A 20540-nucleotide genomic window follows, 5' to 3' on the forward strand; every position below is an offset into this window, starting at 1 on the left:
AGTAAATTTACAGCACTAAATATTCCCATTAGAAAAGCAGAAAGGTCTCAAATCAGTGACCCCCAACTTCTACATCAAACAAAAAGAAAAAGCAAATTAGATCGATACTGAAAGCATGATACATAAAAGAACAAATTAATAAATTAAGGAACTCATCAACATTAATAATGTCTGATCTTTGAGGCACACTGTCAAAACAATGCAGAGACAATCACAGACTATGAGACAATATTTGTAAATACTTGATAAAAGACTTGTATTCAGAATATATAAAGAGTTCACAAAACTCAATAAGAAAACAAAGTTAAATTAAAAATCCAAAGATTTTAACAGATACTTCATCAAAGAAGACACACCAATGGTAGATTAAACCATGACAAGGTGCTCAACATCATTAGTCATTACGAAATGCAAGTGAAAACCACAGTGAGATACCACTACACACTCACCAGAGTAGTTACAATTAAAAAGCCTGACCACATGCCAAGTGCTGGCAAGGGTATGGAGGGGCTGGAATATCCACTGCTGTTGAGAATGGAAACCAGTTTGGAAAACAGAAACTTTGGAAAACAGTTTGGCAGTTTATTACATTAAACATAGACCTACCATATATCTAGCCATGACTTTCCTAGGTCTTTACACAGAGAAATGAAAACACAAGTTCATAAAAATATAAGCACATGAATGTTGATAGCAGCTTTATTTGTAATAGCTAAAACCTGGAAACAACTCAAATTTGCTTCAACAGGTAAATGGATAAACAAACAGGTATATCCACATAATGGAATACTACTCATAAACCAAAAGGAATGCAAAATAATTATGGAGAGTGAAAGAAGCCAGACACAAAAAGAATACATACTGTGTGATTCTATTGAAACTAATTTCTGGTGACAGAAAGACTATCAGTGGTTATCTGGGGAAGGGGAAGGGAATGATTTCAAAGGGGCAGGAGGAAACTTCTGAAGCTAACAGATGTACTGTCCTGAGTGGGGTGATGGTTTCAATGGTATGTATCAAAACATATCACAGTGTGCAATTTAAATATGCATAGATCATTTTATACCAATTATACCTCAATAAAGCCTTTTAAAAAACCAAAAAAGCATGGCAGGAAAGAATAGCATGGGTAAAAAAGGTTAGTTATTTGTAAAATGACTTCAACACCATCTACCTCATTGGGTTGTAGCCAAGACTAAATGGAATCACGAATGCAAAGAGCATCATCTCCAACACAAAGGTGGTACACATTGTGTAGCAGCTAGTAACAGTGCCACACACACACATTTCAATTTTCCATTACTCCTAGGATGTAGGAGAAACTTTTAGGCAAAACAGCCAGAGGTCTAAGAGAATTCTATCTGGGTGAGGACTAAAAGCAAAGGTGAAACAGGATTATAACAGGTAAACAAAAACTGATGTGTAAATACTTATTAATGTGGTAAGCTCTACTCAAGCTGAATTGCTTAACATAATACTTGCAAAATTATGTTATTCAGATACTACTGAAAAACCATTTTATACTTTATTTGGCTTGTTTAATCATACTAAATAGGGAAATAAAAAAAGGCAAAATGCCAGCAGCTGTACATTTCAATTTTAAAGGTAACACTGTGCCATTGGCTGTTTGCAAAAAGGATGTTACCAAAGATTTGAAAACAACCAGAGTTACTTAAGTCAGCCTCCAATTCAAAACTCTTCCCCGCCACAACAAAATCCTGCAAGATGCAGTTACGTCAGGTAGTACTAAAACTACTGCTTTAATAGTTATGAGGCATCTTGTTTCATTTTAACACCAGTTCCTGTGCCTAGGAACCTCCCTGAAAGCAGGCACAAAAGTTCTAGGCCACACAAGAGTGTAGGTACTAAAATCTAGGTGTCTCTACACATCAGGATATATGCCCTGTGCATGGCCATATACCATGGAGAAAGAAAGCACACTATTTTGGTGATCAGATTTATCTGATTTAAGCACCAAATTACTTCTTAAAAGTAAAAAACATCTAAAGCACCAAAGTTTCAGCAATACCAGGAAAGCCTAATCATTTTTATTTTATGTAAGCAGGTGGACTGATTTAGATACATAAATCCAAAGTGAAAAATGACAATACCGAAATTTGTAGGAATTTATGCAGTATTTTCATATATATATTAGTCTTATGCTCTTAACAAATGGTATTTTTTTTTAATCCCTCATTTACAGATAGAGAAAATAAGGCTCAGAAAGGTTCAATGACTTGCTCAATCTTAAAGCTTGTTAAGTGAGGTGGAAATGACATTCACACCTAGACCTCCCGACTCAAAAATCTATGTTCTTACCATTAAATATCACCAACCCTAACTGCACTAGACTGTAAAAATGCTTCTTTATGGTACATTTCACAGAAAACGTCTGATGATCCTCTGACAATTAACTATCTGAAAGTCACAGAACATCAACTCCTCAAAGGACTAGTAACAAGACTGATATTTGATATTTCAAGATTTCAGATGAATTATACGCTATTAAAAGTTTAACTAGAAAAACAGAAGAAAGGCCTAATTCTCATGTAAATTGTGAAGATTTACCTGAATGAAAAGGAAATTGTTGTTTGGCTTCACCAGTATGTGCATCCCAAATAATTGTAGTCTGAGATAGAAAAGAAAAATATATTGCTAAGAAGTTGAAGTTTATCATAGATGCATAAATTAGATGCCTAATTATAGTAAAGCAATATGAAATGTCAGAGTGCATTTAATTTAATTTTTTAACATTTACCTTTAGTACACGAGGCTATATTCCACTCTGGGGGAAGGGGAGGGAAGGGGATGACTATTAAGCAGTTTAATTTTTCCCCAGTGACTTTTTACCAGCCAACTTACTTCAAATAATAATTACTGGTTGTCTGCAAAGTACCACACGTTATATTAGACTGCTTAAGAAACTCCATTGCAATACTGTATTTAATGTAAGATTTTTATAGCTGTTTAGCTATAAGCAGGCAAATTTTTGGTTAATACAGTAATCAGTTAATTCCCAATATTAAGATTTTTAAAGCTCACATTTACATACAAAGGCAGCTTGAATTCTGACAATAATTAAAACTGTCTCCTATAGTACATCAAAGTATGACATATAAATCTGAATAGATGTATTTACAATTCCTTTAGTACCCTGCCATCACTAACTTTATAACTTTGGGATCATAAACTATTGTAGAGTGGCAGTAACTATTAATAGGGCTTTTCTCTCCCATTCCTGACCTCCTTCACTTTTCTTCCCTTCTTTCTATTTCCCCTTTTGACAATATATGGTTAACTGTGAGTGTGTATTTTCCTGTACTAAAATAATCTTAAATCTGTGTTCATTTTGGGAGGTGTGGTAAAGGAAGTAACTTAAGAAAATGAAGGAGAAAGAAGGCCAAGATTTCAACCTATCCATATTTACCAACCAGCCTTGTTTGGTGAAAAGAGCTGGAAAGATCCTTTGTTACATTTTCAGTTAAACATTAGGAGTTCAGCTAACAGACTGGCTCTAAGATTTCCCCTGAAATCACTCCAGAGCCATACTCACTTATGAGATTAACTAAAAACCGCAGAAGGGAGGCAAAAAGTATGGGACGTGTGACATTCACTATGGCTCAAATTCCAGAAAAATGAGAAGTGGTCACACAAAGAATAAAGGACACCTGGATGAGCAGGTTCAGCTGACAGAAAACCTAAGGAAGCGTTTCTATGCATGTCATAAATTCATACATGAATTTCCCAAATCTTATTATTTATGTGATTAGCAGAGAAAAATATTACTTTCAACTATACTCTTTAACAAATTAACCTTTACAGAAGTTAAATATTCTTCTTACCTTGTCTACTCCAGCACTTAGGATGAAATTTCCTTTCTTATTCCATTTTAATGCAAATATAGGGCCTTTATGCTGCCCCAAGGTGCTAGCAAGGTTACCTAATATTCAAAAGGAAAAACATTAACATTACTTCACGCTTTATAACTTAGAGCAACAATAACAACAAATGAAAAGAAAAATGCTTCACTCACCATCTTTAGTCCATATTCGAGCAAACCCATCGTAGGAACCAGTTGCTAGAAGTGTACCTTCACTCTGTCAGAGAAACACATTTCTTTCAATTATATAATCCAGAAAGGGCATTTAATTTTTATTAAAATATATTATGTTTAAATCCCAAGTAAGGCATATCTGTAACACTGCTTCAAAACTTTCAGCTTTGCCTATTTGGAAGTGCCACAAAAGGCCTATGAAACATCCTTCACTGATGTGAAGCTAGTATTTTGGCAGCATTTAGTGAGCGTGCAAACTTATACTCCAAATCTCAAGAATGGCAGGGACTGCTCCGGAGCAGAATTAATATCACTCTCATGTATGCTAAGGTTCTCATACATGCACGTGCCTAAAGGTGGGGTTTGGGCGGTGCATTGGGAAGGACATCAAAACCATAATCTTACGACGATTTACTAAAAGTAAAAAGCAAAATCTTGCAAAATATTTCATTGTGATTAGAAGTTTTTATATGGTCCTCCCTGTAAATCTTGTACTGTCTAAACTGTGTGTGTGTGTGTGTATGTGTGTGTGTTCCAAACAAAATTGTTGTTTCAAATGATCAGATTCTTAAATAACACTAAATGTTTCTTTCCTTTTTTAATTCTTTCCCAATATGAAATCCTTACCAATAAAAATAACAACACAAGAAAAACAGCCAGAAAAAAGTGTAGGCTGACTTTATAGTTAATGAAGTAAGTACAACTGTCCAGAACTACTCTACTATGAGGAGAAATCCATACCATTTTCTCTAACCTTATATTCCTCTACCGTGCCTAGAATAATGGTACAATGGAAGGACTAGATAAGATCTAACTTATTCTATGGAAACACAAGTTGCAGAGTACATTAAACAGATTACTGCTGGGATGAGTAAATACCACTGGAGAGGCAGGATAAAATCCTGCCTTACTCAGTACTTTTTGATGCCTTTTGTTAGGGCACTGAAAATAAGATCACCTTTTTTCAGACCTCTCAAGTCATCTAGGTAAGTGATACAGGTAAGTGATACACAAATGCTGGTTCTAGGGGTGGTACACTCAGCTTTGCTAGGATTTGGAGATTGCCTATAGTTAGATCTCAGGAAGAAGGAGCAATGTGGAAGCCAACAGCAAAAGCTTATTTCCAGACTCTGCATGATGGAAAGTTTCCTTTAAACTAATGGTCCCCAAATGTTTTACATCATGGACCACTAAAGTAGGAAAAGAATACTTTAAAGATCAGATATCTCACAGGCTTTTGCTTTAGTCATAGAAATGAGCCATTAATCAACAATAACATTTTTCCCTTTTAGTGAAAGATTTAAATTCATAGTGGATAATAAATCTTTGAAAAGTCCACACTTTTAAAAACTTTAACTTGCAGTTCAGAACCACCAAGCTCAACAAACCATTTGTTAACCATCCTTTTCAGTGTAAACTATAAATTTCATTAAATTAACACGGTCCCTGAGCCAAACAGCTTAAGAAGGCTACAAGGCCTTTGACCTATAATATAGTAAGTTTCCATATTAAGAAAGATAATTCTTAGTTCTGACCCTACAATCACATAATACTGAAATGTGCTAAATCTCTTTTCAATGTTAGAATTCTCAACTTTATAGCAGGGGAAGGATAAATACACTGCTGGAACTTTAAGAAAAGAACACTAAAAAAAAACCTTACCTATGAGTTCTGGAAGAATTTCATAGAAACTGAGAACTTACGCTAGCATAATCATTTTTAAAGATAGATCTCATTTCTTGGAATGAGATTTGGAAGATTCTTTGGAAAGCCCCACAAGAAGTTGTTACACAGAGGCCAGAGAAGGAAAAGATGTCCATTTGCTAAGGAAAGGACAGCTGACCCCTAAAATTCTTGGTAACACTGATACAGTCTAAGAGGCTTCTTAGAACTGGGGGGTAGGCGGTGCAATGGCGGGTGCTAAAAAATGGATGCAAAGTTATAAGGAAGAAAAGGCAACATGGAATAAAGAAAAAGATATAGAAACTTTAAAAATGCTAATTTCCCACAAATTAATCATGGGAATGGAAATAAAGCTGTTAATCATGTATTTGACACTGAAAGGGTGAAGCTTTATCAATAATGAAATCAAACTTTCTGGTAGGTCACTGTAGTGAAAGATGTTCAATCATATATAGAATCAGAGAATTACAAGATTCCTACAACTAGAATAAAGCTTATAATCTAGACTAATGGTTCCTAAAAGGCAGCTGGCAATGAAGTTTTCATTAGTTCACAGCAAAATGAGAGAAACAAGACTATGTTTTTATTATATAGATTTCTCTTATAGCCCCAACAAACAACTTAGTTAAAAACTTAGTATGTGCCTGTGACTGATTTTCATCTATTACTTCATTTATGTAGGACAATGAATACACTTCTACTTTACATGTGAGGAAAATAAAGAACAGAGTAACCACCCACCAGTTACACAAAGGTTCTACAGCCAGATAAACTGAGGAGCTGGAAAATGAGCCTTGGTCTGAGTGCGTGAGGGCCAGTCTTTGTTTTTAGCACATTTGGGGGTGGGGACTCCTAGTCTGAAATCCAAAAACATCTGAACAAATAGACATACCCTGCCATTAGTCTGAGTCTCAGGGAAGTTAAGTATATTAGTAACTACATCCATCGTGGACAGCACAGTGATACTCACATTCCAATCTAGAGACGTCACATCCTTGTTACTTGGGACATCTTGCCCTCCTTCTCGTATACAATGTCTAAGTACTAATTGTGTGGAGCCACTAGTGCTATTTTCACTAAGATTCCATATTCTTGCTGTTGAGTCTCCAGACCTATAAAGAATGCAACATTTTTTTTTAAATTTTATTTATTTATTTATTATTTTTTGGGGGGTACACCAAGTTCAATCATCTGTTTTTATACACATATCCCCGTATTCCCTCCCTCCCTTGACCCCCCCCCACCCTCCCTCGAGTCCCCCCACCACCCTCCCCGTCCCAGTCCTCTAAGGCATTATCCATCCTCGAGTTGAACTCCCTTTGTTATATAGCAACTTCCCACTGGCTATCTATTTTACAGTTGGTAGTATATATATGTCTGTGCTACTCTCTCGCTTCGTCTCAGCTTCCCCTTCACCCCCCGCCCCCCAAACCTCAAGTTCTCCAGTTCATTCTCTGCAAGGGATGCAACATATTTTAAATCCTCATAATATTCTCAAACATTCCAGAATCAAGGCAACAAATTTATATCCTATTATTAATAAGGCAAATAAAAACTAGACTATCTGGGATTTCCATTTCCAGTATTCTTCTAGATCTCTATTTTGTGGGGGCCCCAAGCACTCCTGAGGTAGTAACTTTAATTAAAACTTCTAAGATTACTTTATGCAGAAATAAAGATTTACAGAGGCAAAATGACCACAAACAAGCAACAACAAAAACCTGAGAATGTAAGTAATATATTTATAATATATGCAATATTTCAGTAAGATAGTTTTAGAAATCCATTTTAGTTTCACTTTGAGAAACATACCCTGATGCCAAGAGATCACTAACAGGGTTCCAGGCACAGATGAAAACTTCAGATTCATGGCCCCTTAACACAACCGCTTTATTAGGAGGGATTTCAACATCCCCATCCACTTCCATCATATCAGTATGATTATCTGCATCATAAGAAATAAACAGAAATTCCAGTTAGGTAATATTGCAACATACTGGAGGAAAAAAAGAATTCTTAACCAGCAAACATCTCCTTTATAATATAGTGTGACTTTTTTCCCCAACGATGTCAGGTAAGGGTAAAAATGACTATACAGTATTTATCACATGAAAAATAAATTCCCATATTTTATACTTTTAGATGTGCATCTAAGTCTATGTTCAGAGATGGGGGTCGCAGGGAGCAGGAACAGAGGAAGACTGTGAAAGCTTAGACCCAAACACAGCTAAAATGATAAAATGGTTTGAATTAAATCTAATCCATGCCAACACTATTCTGAGTTTCTGCCAGTAGGGGTTGCTGATATCATTCACATAACAACAGTTGCCTTTATCTCCATGTCAAAGCTTTATTGTATTTGTTAATGACTAGTGTTACAGATTATATTTAGAAATGAAACGTAGATACAAAATTCATTTAACAATAGAAAAATGGTTTCTAAATATTTAAAAAGGAAAATAATCATGAAAATAAATCCAGCTTTATGGAATTTTAGGCATAAAAATCTGAACTATGTGATACAAGTTAGGGGATCAAACTGACAACAATGAAATAGATAATGTCATTTCAGCTAAAATGAAGCAAATAAAACAAATATTTTTTCTGAAAAGGAACTTAAAATTCTTCTCTCAGCTCACTTGCTATAGTATGTGCTCCATTCTCCTCCCCATTTGCTGTGTTTTCTCCATTTTTTGCAGATCCTTGTTGGTTTGCTGCAGCTGCGGCAGCTGCAGCAGCTGCTGCTTGTTGCTGTGCAAGTTTATCTCTATAAGCTTGTTGTCTTGTTTGTACTACATCAGGCATTACGGCATCTATCAGTGACAGAGACTCTATTGGTCGACCATCGAACAGGGTACCATCCTGGATTCGAAAAATTGTGAGAAGAAAAATCAAAGGTAACAAACACATTTACAGTAATTTGTATTCATACAAGTCAACAGCAGAAATGAAAATCTTCATTCCAAGAAAAAACACTTTTTGATAATTTTCTGAATGCATATAAGAAGGAAAGGCATCCGGAGGGAAGAAGGAACCTGCAGGAAGCCCTGCAAATAGCTGCTTAAATTGTCCTCCTCACTGAGTTCATATTGTTAAATGTTGCACAGATTAAAGCTGAAATACTGAAAGGAATAAAATAAGAGGCCTGGATGATAAAAAGGCTTAATTATATTCTAAAGTTCTGTTAATCAAAAGCAATATGGAATAGTTCATACAATGATAAGAGATTTGGTGCCACATTTCAGTAAATATTCAATACTTTTTTAAAATTAAAAACTTTTAAAATAGCTTTGTTGAACTCAAAAGTTTCTTGTGATTTGATCAAAATATTAAAACAGAAATAAACATCAGATATTATGCCATACAAGTATCTCATTTTTACTAATGTTGAAATACAAGCCCAGGGACTTCCCTGGTGGCGCAATGGTTAAGAATCTGCCTGCCAATGCAGGGCACATGGGTTCGATTCCTAGTCTGGGAAGATCTACATGCAGAGGGGCAACTAAGCTCGTGCACCACAACTACTGAGCCTGTGCTCTAGAGCCTGCGAGCCACAACTACTGAGCCAATGTGCCACAACTACTGAAGCCCACGTGCCTAGAGCCCATGCTCCAGAACAAGAGAAGCCACTGCAATGAGAAGCCTGAACACTGCAATGAAGAGTAGCCCCTACTTGCTGCAACTAGAGAAAGCCCATGCACAGCAACAAGACCCAATGGGGGGCGGGGGGGGGGAGAAAGGCAGGAAGGAAGGAAGGAAGAAAGAGAAAGAAAGAAAGAATGAAAGAAAGGAAGGAAGGAAGGAAGGAAGAAAAGGAAGGAAGGAAGGAAGGAAGGAAGGAAGGAAGGAAGGAAGGAAGGAAGGAAGAGAAAGAAAGAAAGAAAGAAAGAAAGAAAGAAAGAAAGAAAGAAAGAAAGAAAGAAAGAAAGAAAGAAAGAAAGAAAGAAAGAAAGAAAGAAAGAAAGAAAGAAAGAAAAAGAAAGAGAGAAAGAGGAGCACAACAAGGTTTAAAGACTTGCAGTTCCTCAGTAGTCAATGGCAGCTAGAATCTGTTAACTGGTGCTATTCAAAGTGCAGTGAAGAAAGACCAACAGTCCCACCATCACCTGGTAACTTGTTAGAAATGTAGATTCAAACCTACAGAATCAAAATCTCTGAAGGGTTCAGGAATCCCTGTTTTAGCAAGCTCTCTGGGGGAGTCTTATGCACACTAAAATTTGAGAAGTAGCACCATTAACTCACAGACCAGTGCTCTTTAATTTTATTGAGTTGCTATAATTTTCCAAAGCTCCTCTCACTGATATAGATCTTCAGCAAGCACAAGAAGTGACACAGACACAGAGCAAGTCAGAAACAGAAACAGTGCATATTGGCTAGGAATAGGCCTATGTGAAGCCTGGCTCACTGAAGCCAGTGAACACGCGCTGCCAATAACCTACAGCACTGTGATGGGGCGCTCCGAGCTACCAAACACAGCGCATTTTTCTCAACTATCAACTGTAATGGAGTATTTGAGAAGTAGGAGAAAGTATTTAAACTTATAAGTAACCTAAAAATAATAAAACCATTACAGATACATTGTGGAGTACTATATTAAGTCTACAAAAAAATTTTCAGAAAAAATGAAACCATCTCTGGCCACTGTTAGAAATTATTTATCATCCTCTGCAACAAAGGATACTTTGGGAGGGAAAGTGCGAAATGACAATGAGGACACTTTTAATTCAGTATCAGTGGATTTTTCAGTTATAGAGATGAAGATACGAAAAAATAACCAATATAATACACTATATAATGATAGTAATAAACACTGATGTAGAAACCATGGATGCTTCAGTTTTTAAAATACCTGCGAAAGGAAAGGGGGATATGTTAATCTCTGAAATGAAAAGAAGGTAAAAAGCTCCACGCATCATAAATCCTGACCATATATAAAAATTTTCAGCTACACCAGGGTTTGAAAACTTTTTCTGTATAAGACCAAATAGTAAATGTTTTGAGCTTTGCAGACCACTCAATGCTGCCACTGAAGTATGAAAGCATTCAGATAACACGTAAATGAAGGAGCGTGGCTGTGTCCCAAGCAAACGTTACAGAAACAAGCAGCAGACAGAATCTGGCTCATGGGTCATAGCTGGTTAACACTTGAGTTAAACCACCTATACCATACAGACCTTAGGTAACAGTACCAAGAGTTGGCTTTAATTATTAATTGTCTTCCAAAATCAGTTATAACCAAATAACGTGAGGTTTTCTAATTTCTCAATCAATTACATTTTCAGTATGCCACAGCACAATTTTCTTATTTTAAAGAAAATTATTTCTTAGTGTTTACTTATAAAAACCATGTAAAGAGAAATAAGATAATGGTTCTTACAGTTGGGAGCCAACATGCCTTGCCTGTACCACCTGACCACCACATCAGGAATAATGCCCTTCAACTTTGTTTACCTGTTGAAGTTGTAGTCAGATAATGAATGAGTAAGCAAGATATCAGATATTTAAGGAAACATGTAGGAGTAAGAATTAGTATTTGAATTAAATTTTCCTTACCTCATTAATACTAACTTCTGCCTCTACATACTGCAGACCTTTCTGGATGATAGAAATTAATGCAGCAGGCGGGACGAGGGCACCATTTATGTTAGACTGACTGATATGGCTTTCTATACCAAAGGTGAACGCTGAATGAGAAAATCCTGAAAGCAAAAGAAAAGGTATAACAATGTATTCTCCAAGTGGCAACATCTATGTGACACAAATGAAAGACCTCTACAATCTTTCAAAATCACATTCCACCCATTTGAAATCCTAGACTGTTAGCTAAGGCCAAATATGTTTTTAAACAAAAGAAGTATCAAAATCCAAACATGCTAACCTTTATATATTTTCCTTTTCACCTTAATTACATAATGGTGGCACATAATTTTCCTCAACAGATAGTATCAAACTTCAAAACTGGAAAAAAGCCTTTGTAAATCATGTGACTCAGCTGCTTCACTCAAGATAATTTAGCCCAAGATAAATTGACATTTAATATTTCTGTAGTATATTTAAATTTCTACACACAAATCATCACACACCTTATAAATTCAGTATTTTGCAGGTTATTTTTAAAAACTACTTAGGAAATAAAAACCAAGCTGAAACTAATATAAGGAATGAAAACTGAAATTTAATAATGAAAAATAATTTGTGAGCTTAAATTTCACTGTACCTATGATTGTGTTAAAAAAATTACTTCTTTGCTACTTAGTAATAACCCACCTAAATGAAAGATTCAGAAAATGAGGAGTTGGCAAGTGAATATCCAATTTGTATGTCCATCAATAATTCTTTAATTTTAATTTGAAATATTTAAACCAAAACATTTACATAACAAAAATCTATTTATGTTGGCCTTATTTTTTGTTTTTTAAGTGAAAGTCAAGTCCAAATACAAAAGCAAAATTCCAGTAAGCTGACAGACCCAAGGGTGGTTATTCTCTTTACCAACATATCCATCAAAGCTTATCATTAAATAGTAACTTTCATTAATGTATTTCAAATAATTCAATTAAATTATACATCTGTATAGAATCTTAAGGAACTTTCATACTAAATAAAGTAAATGAACATGGGCTTATTTGGGTCTTGGTTAAATTAATTTAATCCATATAATGCGTTGTCTGGCCTGTCTATCCTGGTTGTTCAATGCTTAGTCCATTTCTTTTTCCATTTTGTGCTTCCACTCTCAGGCTCCTTGAGGCATTTATGAACAGTCTATAATAAAATGCTGTGGGCTCACAAATAGCATGTGGCTAGGAGGTATTTTAACTGGTTAATAGAGAGCCAAAGTACACCTAAGTTGATTTTCCTTAGGGGTGCTCTTTCCTTACCTCTTTGGGACACCTAACCATTCCTGTAACTACCCATAGTGAGGAGTAAAAAGATGTTACCTTAAGACTTGAATTTTGACTTCTTGATTTTGCTCACAAACAAGATCATTATTAAATGAATTCAGAGTCTGCAACTTAACCTGAGCTCACAAGGAAGGCTAAGAAACATATAAATGAAAAAAGCAACATTTTGCATTGTCCCTGTCAGGAAACCCACAACTACTTGAGTATGAGTAGATTCCAGATGGCCAGGATAAGAAGCTAAGAAAAAAGACTGGGAAAGAAGGGGAAAAAGAGTGAGAGATATGGCAGTGAAATCCATGAACAGTGAGATTGGAGACTCCTGTTCTCAATTTCATATCCCTCCCCAGATAAATTTTGTAGTAAATCAAAAATAGAAAAAAAAAAGCTAAATAGCCAAGTGGCTTAGGTATTTAAAAAGACTTCATGATAGATGATATCACTTACAGAGGGCCTATACCATGCACACATATATAATTTTATTACTTTATCATCTGAATTAGCAGATGAGAAAACAGCCACAAAGAAAATAAAGATTCATTCAAGGGACCGTGGCCATAACCACCGCAATCTCCCAATCCTACTCAGAATACGGTCAAGGATAAAACTAAGGCAGAGTGAACTCCTGTTTATTACTAGCAAATAAAACGCTGTATCATTGTTTTTGTTTCATCTCAGGGTATTAGAAAGTGGTGTTAGTAGTGCCTGGAACATTAACACATTTTATTAGCAAGTTATTTAGATTTTCATAAGCCTTCTAAACTGTAGCAAAGTCTATAAATTCTGTACTCCAACTCCTGAGTACAATTTAAATAATTATTAATTACATTTAGACCCTGTTTAATTAGATGGTAGAGTTCAAGCTTATGTCCAAGGATATCCTAAGAGCTGCAGGTTGAACGATGTCAATTTTTGTCTGGAATGTTGCCTATGTCCTGAATTTTTGTGAGACCACGTGCTCACTGCCATCTCAAGTTATTATGTATGTGCTTAGAATGCCCTCAAAATACCAAGAAAACCATAAAGCAGCCATTAGCACTATTTTGGCACTTATCATTAATGTTCACCCTAAAGAAGGTCCATACTTAAATGCTCTGCTTAAATACATGCTGAACTCAACTATAACTTTTTCTTTATTTCTAGTTACAGCATTATACAGCAGCTTAAAATCATTAGGTTCAAAACTACTCTTCTCCTTCTTCCCCTCCCTAAAACTTTTTCCCTTAGAAATTTCTCACCTCACTTCGCTATACCTGAAGGTCATCCTACCTTCCACCGCAGCTCCTGGCATTCCACCATTTGCCGAATCCTATTAATCCTCCCTCTCTGCTCTCTGTCATCAGCTTTCCTTTTGTGCCAGAACCTGGAATTTAGTCCCCCATCATCCTTTGCCTGGCCTATTTTGCTGTCATAACTTCCTTTCCTCTCTTCCCCAGTCCAGTATACTTGCTACCCTATAGCCAGAATACTACTTGCAAAACAAAAACTGATCACACCGCTCCTTACTTGAGTACTTGTAATGACCTTTCTGGCCTTCATAATCAAAGCCAAACTCCTAAGTGTGACACAGCTACTTTTGTAATCTTGACCCTACCCATCTGTCCAGGCTCATCTCCCCAATTCCACCCTCCCATTATTCCCCAAGCAGATTAAATTCAAGTGACCGTCAGTTACAAGTAACACTTAGAATACATTGTGCTGTCTCGTGCCTTTGGGCCTTATGTGTTCCTGTGCTCTTTTCACCGATGCGAATGGAAGTGAAGTCCTTCTTTCTGCTGCTCCAGGGCTGATCACTCTCTTCTACGCCAACCCTGTAATTTGTGTATATAAATCGTTCTGCAGGATGTGTGTGTGTGTGTGTGTGTGACTAACAGACTGCGCTGCCTGAGAGTGGGGTTTATGTCCAGTAATCTTTCAGTTCTGAGAAACTAGATGTTAACCTAATTTTACTAGTAGTGCTCAATAAATATTTGTTAAATCAGAATTCAATTTTACTATAATTTATCTTAGCACAGCAGGAAATCTATGACTCCAAAAAAAAAAAAAAACATATGACTTAAATTTCCCTTGAAAGACTAAAACCTGAATCAGGGCTATGCCAAAATATATTTGCATTTATATGTAAATATATATGCAGGCAATACTTTTGCAGGGACAGCTTCTGATCTACATGGTAAAAGGTAAAAAAGGACCAACTTAAATGTGTGAAATGCTAAAGTCTAGCTGGCTTGCCCAATACAGTATCCCTTCTTGCCAGGGGTGAAAAGCAAATCTGACATAAATAATACTCTGTATAAATGTTCTGTAATCAAGTATCCTACACATTCACTAGCGTGATTAAGATTTGGGGAGTAGAAGAGGAATTCCAGAGAGGAGTAAGGCTGAAAACCACAAAGTTCAGTACCCAGGAATTCAGTGATATTCAGTGAGAAAGACCAGCAGTGGCAGGGGTCCATGTGGAGCTACCTTCCGGACCGCGTACTGTTCCCATGTGATAAACAAGGTCACAAGATAACCATTTTCTACATAATGCTGGTTTCAGGAGTGCTTTCCCTTAGGATGACAGGGCTTGTTTTCTCAAAGAGAAGTGAGGTCCTCCAGAGCCTGTCAACTCTACTTTGCAAACTGAGAATATAGGAACATGAAAATGGGCCCTGAACATGCTTATGGTATAGGGTGTCTGAACAAGGGGGGTAAAAAAGGCAAAGCTTAACTATCACAACACAGTCTGGAAGTAAAATCTGATTTATCCAAGGTCCTTCTTAAGCTTCAGCCCAGAGAATTATATCCCTGCTTCCATCACTATACACTCCCTTGCTCCCAAATCTGTTCCAATTCTGTCCTACAGACACAGAGTTTTGTTTACTATAAAAAGTTCCGTACTTAAATGCTTAAAGGTTTTAGAAAAGGTGGAAAGAAGTAGAGGAGAAAATTCTATAGGGGACCTGGTATTTTTGAAGAGTTAGACCTAGCACTTATTTTTTAAAAAACAGTGTTATTAATAAAGAAAGAAATGAAGAAGAAAAAAAAAATTACAACACTAAAACCCAAATACAACTGTTAAAATTTTTTATTTCCTTCTTGCCAGCACAATATACTGGCTATACAGTTTTGTGCCCTAATTCTGCCCTTTAAAATATATATATATATATGTATATATATAAAACTATGAGTATTTTATATGAATTATATTTTCTGAAATAATTTATCATAATATTCAGCCAATAAATGTACTCAGCTAGTAAATTATTCATCCTATGGCTGGATATTTGGACTTTCCCAATGTTCACAATTTAAAAAGACTCTTAGCTCAAATAGCTATGTGTATAGGCTTTTGCCATGTATATCTATGTTTTTCTACTTAGGATGGATTCCCTCAAAAGCTGAAGGGGACATCAGCATTTTAAAGGAATTTCATGATTGCAAAACTGATTTTCCAAAAACCTGTACAAATTTATAATGCCGCCAGCAATTTATATGTTTCCTTATACCGTTGCTGCGATGGCTTTCCTGAAAAAAACAAAAAGATTACTATGAAGATTGAACAAGTTCTCTGTTTGGCAACTATTAAAGGACCTTTGTCTTTTAACAAGTATGTCAGTAGGAATGTGTAATAGGAATTTCCTTTATCAGCAAAAAATAGTCATTCAGCTTACAAAAAAGAGGAGAAAAACTGATTTGGAAGTATAAAAGTACAGTAATTACCAGCATTTACGCCAGCTGCTTGCTGTTTATTGCTATAGTCATGTGTACAACAACTCTATGTGTCAAATCAATGTTATTACTATTTTATTTTATTATTTTATTTTAAAGCAAAACTATATACCTACTTGCACTTTTGTAACTGACCATCTACTCATAAAAATTCAAAGAAGGGCTCATGGTGGACATACCAGAGGCTGAGCTCCCCTCACCCCAGTTCTCCACGGCTAGAGGCACATTACTGACAGCCAGGTTAACCTAACTCCATCCAGCCTGCTGTGAAAATCTCTTTATAAATGGCGCCAGCGGGGGATATGTATGAGGGGTGTCGATCTAGCCCAGCTACAATCTGAGTCAAGAGAAACACACTGTCATCTGACTGCTGATATCTTACTGGCCATTGTAGGGGTTCATACAAAACCATTAAATAAAAAAGGCAAATGAATGAGCTGTTCGGTGTTATATGACAGAACCTTAATGTGATACATAAACATTCAGGTTAGTTTGTGCCCACTATGATCATGTTTAGATTTCCAAATTAAGTGTGTGCTTGATGTGTGATCTTATAAACAAATATAACATCTTAAGTAAGCATCATGTCAGAAGAAGTGGTGTGGCGTAAGGCCTATTTCCTGGGAGATGCAACATGTCTTTGAAAGATTAGAAAACAGTAGACAGAAGTGGGATGCAGGAGACAAGATGATCTTTCATGAAGCGAATGCTTTAAGCCTACGTATATCATCACCTCATAAATGGAGACTATATGGCAAGATGAACCTTGGTTCCAAAAACATGAGGATTTTTAAAAATAACAGTATTCGGAATCACAATCCAGAAAATGACTCAGTAACAAGGACATGTTGTTTTTGCATTTTCCAGTTAGTTTTCAATCATAAGATGCAACTGTTTCATAGCGTTCAACATTCAAGTTCATCACAAATGTTACTCAGCTCCCAAACATGTAACAGAATCAAGCATTCTCCCCCAAATCAAATACACAACGTATGCAAAATAAAATTTCATCTTATACAAAGCAATAAGAAAAACGGATGCCATGAAGTTCACAAACAATTGCCAAAAACAATTTCTTTAGAAAAAAATAAACTAAACCTGTGAATAACTACAGGCCAGCCAAGTGATGCAAAGGGGGAGCAGGTGGGGGAAGGAAAATTTAAAAGATCCAAACCAGCTTAACTCTTCTAAAATTAACACAACATCAGGTTCTGTTATACACAACTAACTATAGTATATACCACTTAGTACTGATTCTGCACATGGCTGCTAGATATGAGTTATTAGGGCAATCAAATTCTTAACGCCCTTGGGTGGTTGCTAATTAAAGGGAGCACGCTGAATCAAATCCATCCTTACTTACAGTACACCTGTCAAGTACACTCAATTTCCAAGTCATCGCAAAAGGAAAAAAAATAACAAATTTCATTCCCCGGGAAATATTTATTAACTATGGAAAGTCTAGTGCATAGCAGTGCACAATGGCGATGACCAAAGTAATAAGCTTAGGGTGACCGTTCTAGAGATAAAAATAAGAAAGACAAAAAAGATAAACTTTTCTCAGTTTTAATACGTAGGGAAGGATGGCTTATTTCAAACAAGTTTATACAACATTTGAGGCTGAATATCACGCTACAGCTCCTTTCAGTAACAGATTTTATGAGTGAGAAAATGGGAGCTCTGAGAAGTTATGCAGCTGGGGGTGGGGGAAGTACTTTTAACAGGTAATATTTCCTAGTGCTGGTGATAGTCACAATAGATTTAGCACGTAGTACGAAGTACTTAAGATTCAAACAAGTTAAGTAATCGTATTCCCTCTGTCTAGTCAACATTAAACACTGCAGAAAACAAATATTAGAAGTTCTTACTAAAAATATTATTTCTAAATCATACATTTATCAAAAAGAACAAAACTTTCATAAGGTGTTTTTGAACTTTCTGACTGAGAACGTCTTCAGATAATGAGATAAGAAGGAAATTTTATTTTCCTTTATGGCAGGTCTTTACAAACCAGCCCTTCCAATGTCTTTGCACAGATACTTTCTTTGCTGTAATATTTCTTTTCTTTCTATCTCCTAATCCAATTCAGTACTCTTTCCGAGGGAAGGCAGATTCTAGTTTCTTCTGCATTGTTTTAAATCTGTGAAGAGAAATTATCGCCTGAAAGTAATTTATATCGTGTTTCTTAGTTATTTAACAACTAATTCTCTGTAAGGGTATGAAAGTCTTTTAAGTTACAGTGATAAATAAATGCTGAATCCCCAAAACAACCCAGAGAAGGAATTATTGGATTAGGTGATTCCAAAAAACACAATCCACTACAAAAACGGCCACTTTTACGTGTAATTAGCGATCAGAGTCATAAGTGGCAAGTGTTAAGATGGGTTAGATTCTGAGCTCTACCTGAAACCTATCCTGAGTTGATGGATGTTTCTGAAACTCTTTCCTATCTCTTACTTCTGGAAGTAATTTCAAATGAATGTCGCATGGTATCCTTATGTCATAAACATGCCTAATCATTCTTGCTAAATATTGCCTACAAGTAAAAATACACTACTTAGGGTCAGCTCCCTCTTTCGGAGATATTCTCACACTCCAAATCTCAATGCGTACATTTCAGGTTTTCTACTTTATCTGAAATAGTTACTAAATATAATTCTTCTTTCAAGATACTGTGAATGTGCATCACCTTTTAATTGTCTTACAACTAATACAGACCAGTGGCTTCCACACTTAACTGTGCCTAAGAACCACCTGGAGCATTTGTAAAATGCAGATTCTGGGGTCCCAATCGCCGTTTCTAAGTGATTCTGACGCAGGTGTGGTCAGAGGATCGCGTTTCTGAACTCTGGTATAGGTGGTTCTTAAATTTATGGCAAGTTGCATTCCTAGAAAAACTGCCATAAGTCAAAATGTCATCAGGGTAGTCTGACTTTCCCCTATAAATCATAATGTAAATAGGAAGTTACCAACTTTATCAAGGGACTAGTGTTCACAGTTTTAGAGATGTGGCTTTACATCATACTTCATCACCAGTACACTGCAAACTATAAAGTTTTCTAAAGAATACACAAAGCACAGCTAGGAACACAGTTAATAATTACACAGATTTAATATAAAAATATTAGACCACCTACCACACAAAGTTTTTAAAAAAAATATTATTTTTCCTTCATGTTTACTGCAACATAAAATACCTTAAAACATGAAATTTAAAAACACTTTCTCTGAGAACATAAGCAACTTTAAGACTTTTGATAATACTGAATCACCGGGCACTCTTTCAGAAATTAATCCAGAGTATTATTTTACTGTCCCTTTTACTTGCTGTATTTTCTACAAGCGACATAAAACATCAATCCGCCGGCTTCTGTTTGGAAATAAGACTTGAGTGTTCATTCATATCTCTAACTTCACCTTAGCATAGGCTGAACCACAGGATGCTGCTGAGCTATTCAACTGTTTCTCATTTCTAGAAACAGTAGTTTCATATGGTTGAACCTAAAAAGTTGCTTTTACAACACATTTACCAGCCATTACAATATATTTCATATCCACTGACACTTCACACTGTTTTTTGCTTTAGTGTCTAAGGTCTCAAAGCTCTGGCTTAACTGGAGGTCAGATTCAAAGGCAGAGAAAAAGCACAGTTCTTTTTAACCCAACAAATTCCCTCCATTATCATCCAAAGTACTATATAACAATATCCAAATGTGAGCATACATGTTATATATGTAACAGTCATTCCGTCACTACCTTTTCCACTTCATCAATCATTATGCTATGTAAAATATTCCATGGATGTCCTCTTTGGATCTGCCTTCAATACCAGTATACCAATTGAAAACAAAAGAAAACAAGATCTATTCATTTTAAAGCTTCTTAAGAAGTTATTCTGCATTCTTGGTTACTTTATTTCTTCTTTTCCCTCTCGGCCCTTGCTGAACGTAATTTTCTCAGCTATTTCAAGCCAGAGAGGAGCAGTGACGGTGCTTGGGAGTAGAAAACCCCTGCCTAAGAGAAAAGCTCAGAACTGGAGTGCAGCTGGGAATATTTCAACAAGCAGAGAATTAAGATCTAAGGCCTTGTTTGCATTCCATGCATAAGAAAAAACAATTAACTAAGCCCTATAAGAAGAATAACTGGAGTTTCAAACCAAAACTGAAGACTCAATAGCCTCCTCTTTTTCC

At 36.0% G+C, this 20540-nt stretch overlaps 1 protein-coding gene across 15 annotated transcripts in view; it reads right to left on the reverse strand.

The window, feature by feature from the left end:
• The window catches only part of TBL1XR1 (TBL1X/Y related 1), a 178659-nt gene that overhangs the window by 18545 nt on the left and 139574 nt on the right, over positions 1 to 20540 (reverse strand). For all 15 annotated transcript variants that reach the window (XM_057738143.1, XM_057738130.1, XM_057738142.1 and 12 more), the window contains 7 exons: positions 11291 to 11436; positions 8377 to 8599; positions 7550 to 7682; positions 6708 to 6849; positions 4034 to 4097; positions 3843 to 3940; positions 2569 to 2629 (listed from right to left, as the gene is read on the reverse strand). In XM_057738143.1, the coding sequence (XP_057594126.1) occupies positions 2569 to 2629; positions 3843 to 3940; positions 4034 to 4097; positions 6708 to 6849; positions 7550 to 7682; positions 8377 to 8542 (664 nt within the window). In that variant the 5' untranslated portion in view covers positions 8543 to 8599; positions 11291 to 11436. The remainder of the gene's footprint in view (positions 1 to 2568; positions 2630 to 3842; positions 3941 to 4033; positions 4098 to 6707; positions 6850 to 7549; positions 7683 to 8376; positions 8600 to 11290; positions 11437 to 20540) is intronic.

Source organism: Hippopotamus amphibius, chromosome 6, assembly GCF_030028045.1.
Source record: "Hippopotamus amphibius kiboko isolate mHipAmp2 chromosome 6, mHipAmp2.hap2, whole genome shotgun sequence".
NCBI classification, from domain to species: Eukaryota; Metazoa; Chordata; class Mammalia; order Artiodactyla; family Hippopotamidae; genus Hippopotamus; species Hippopotamus amphibius.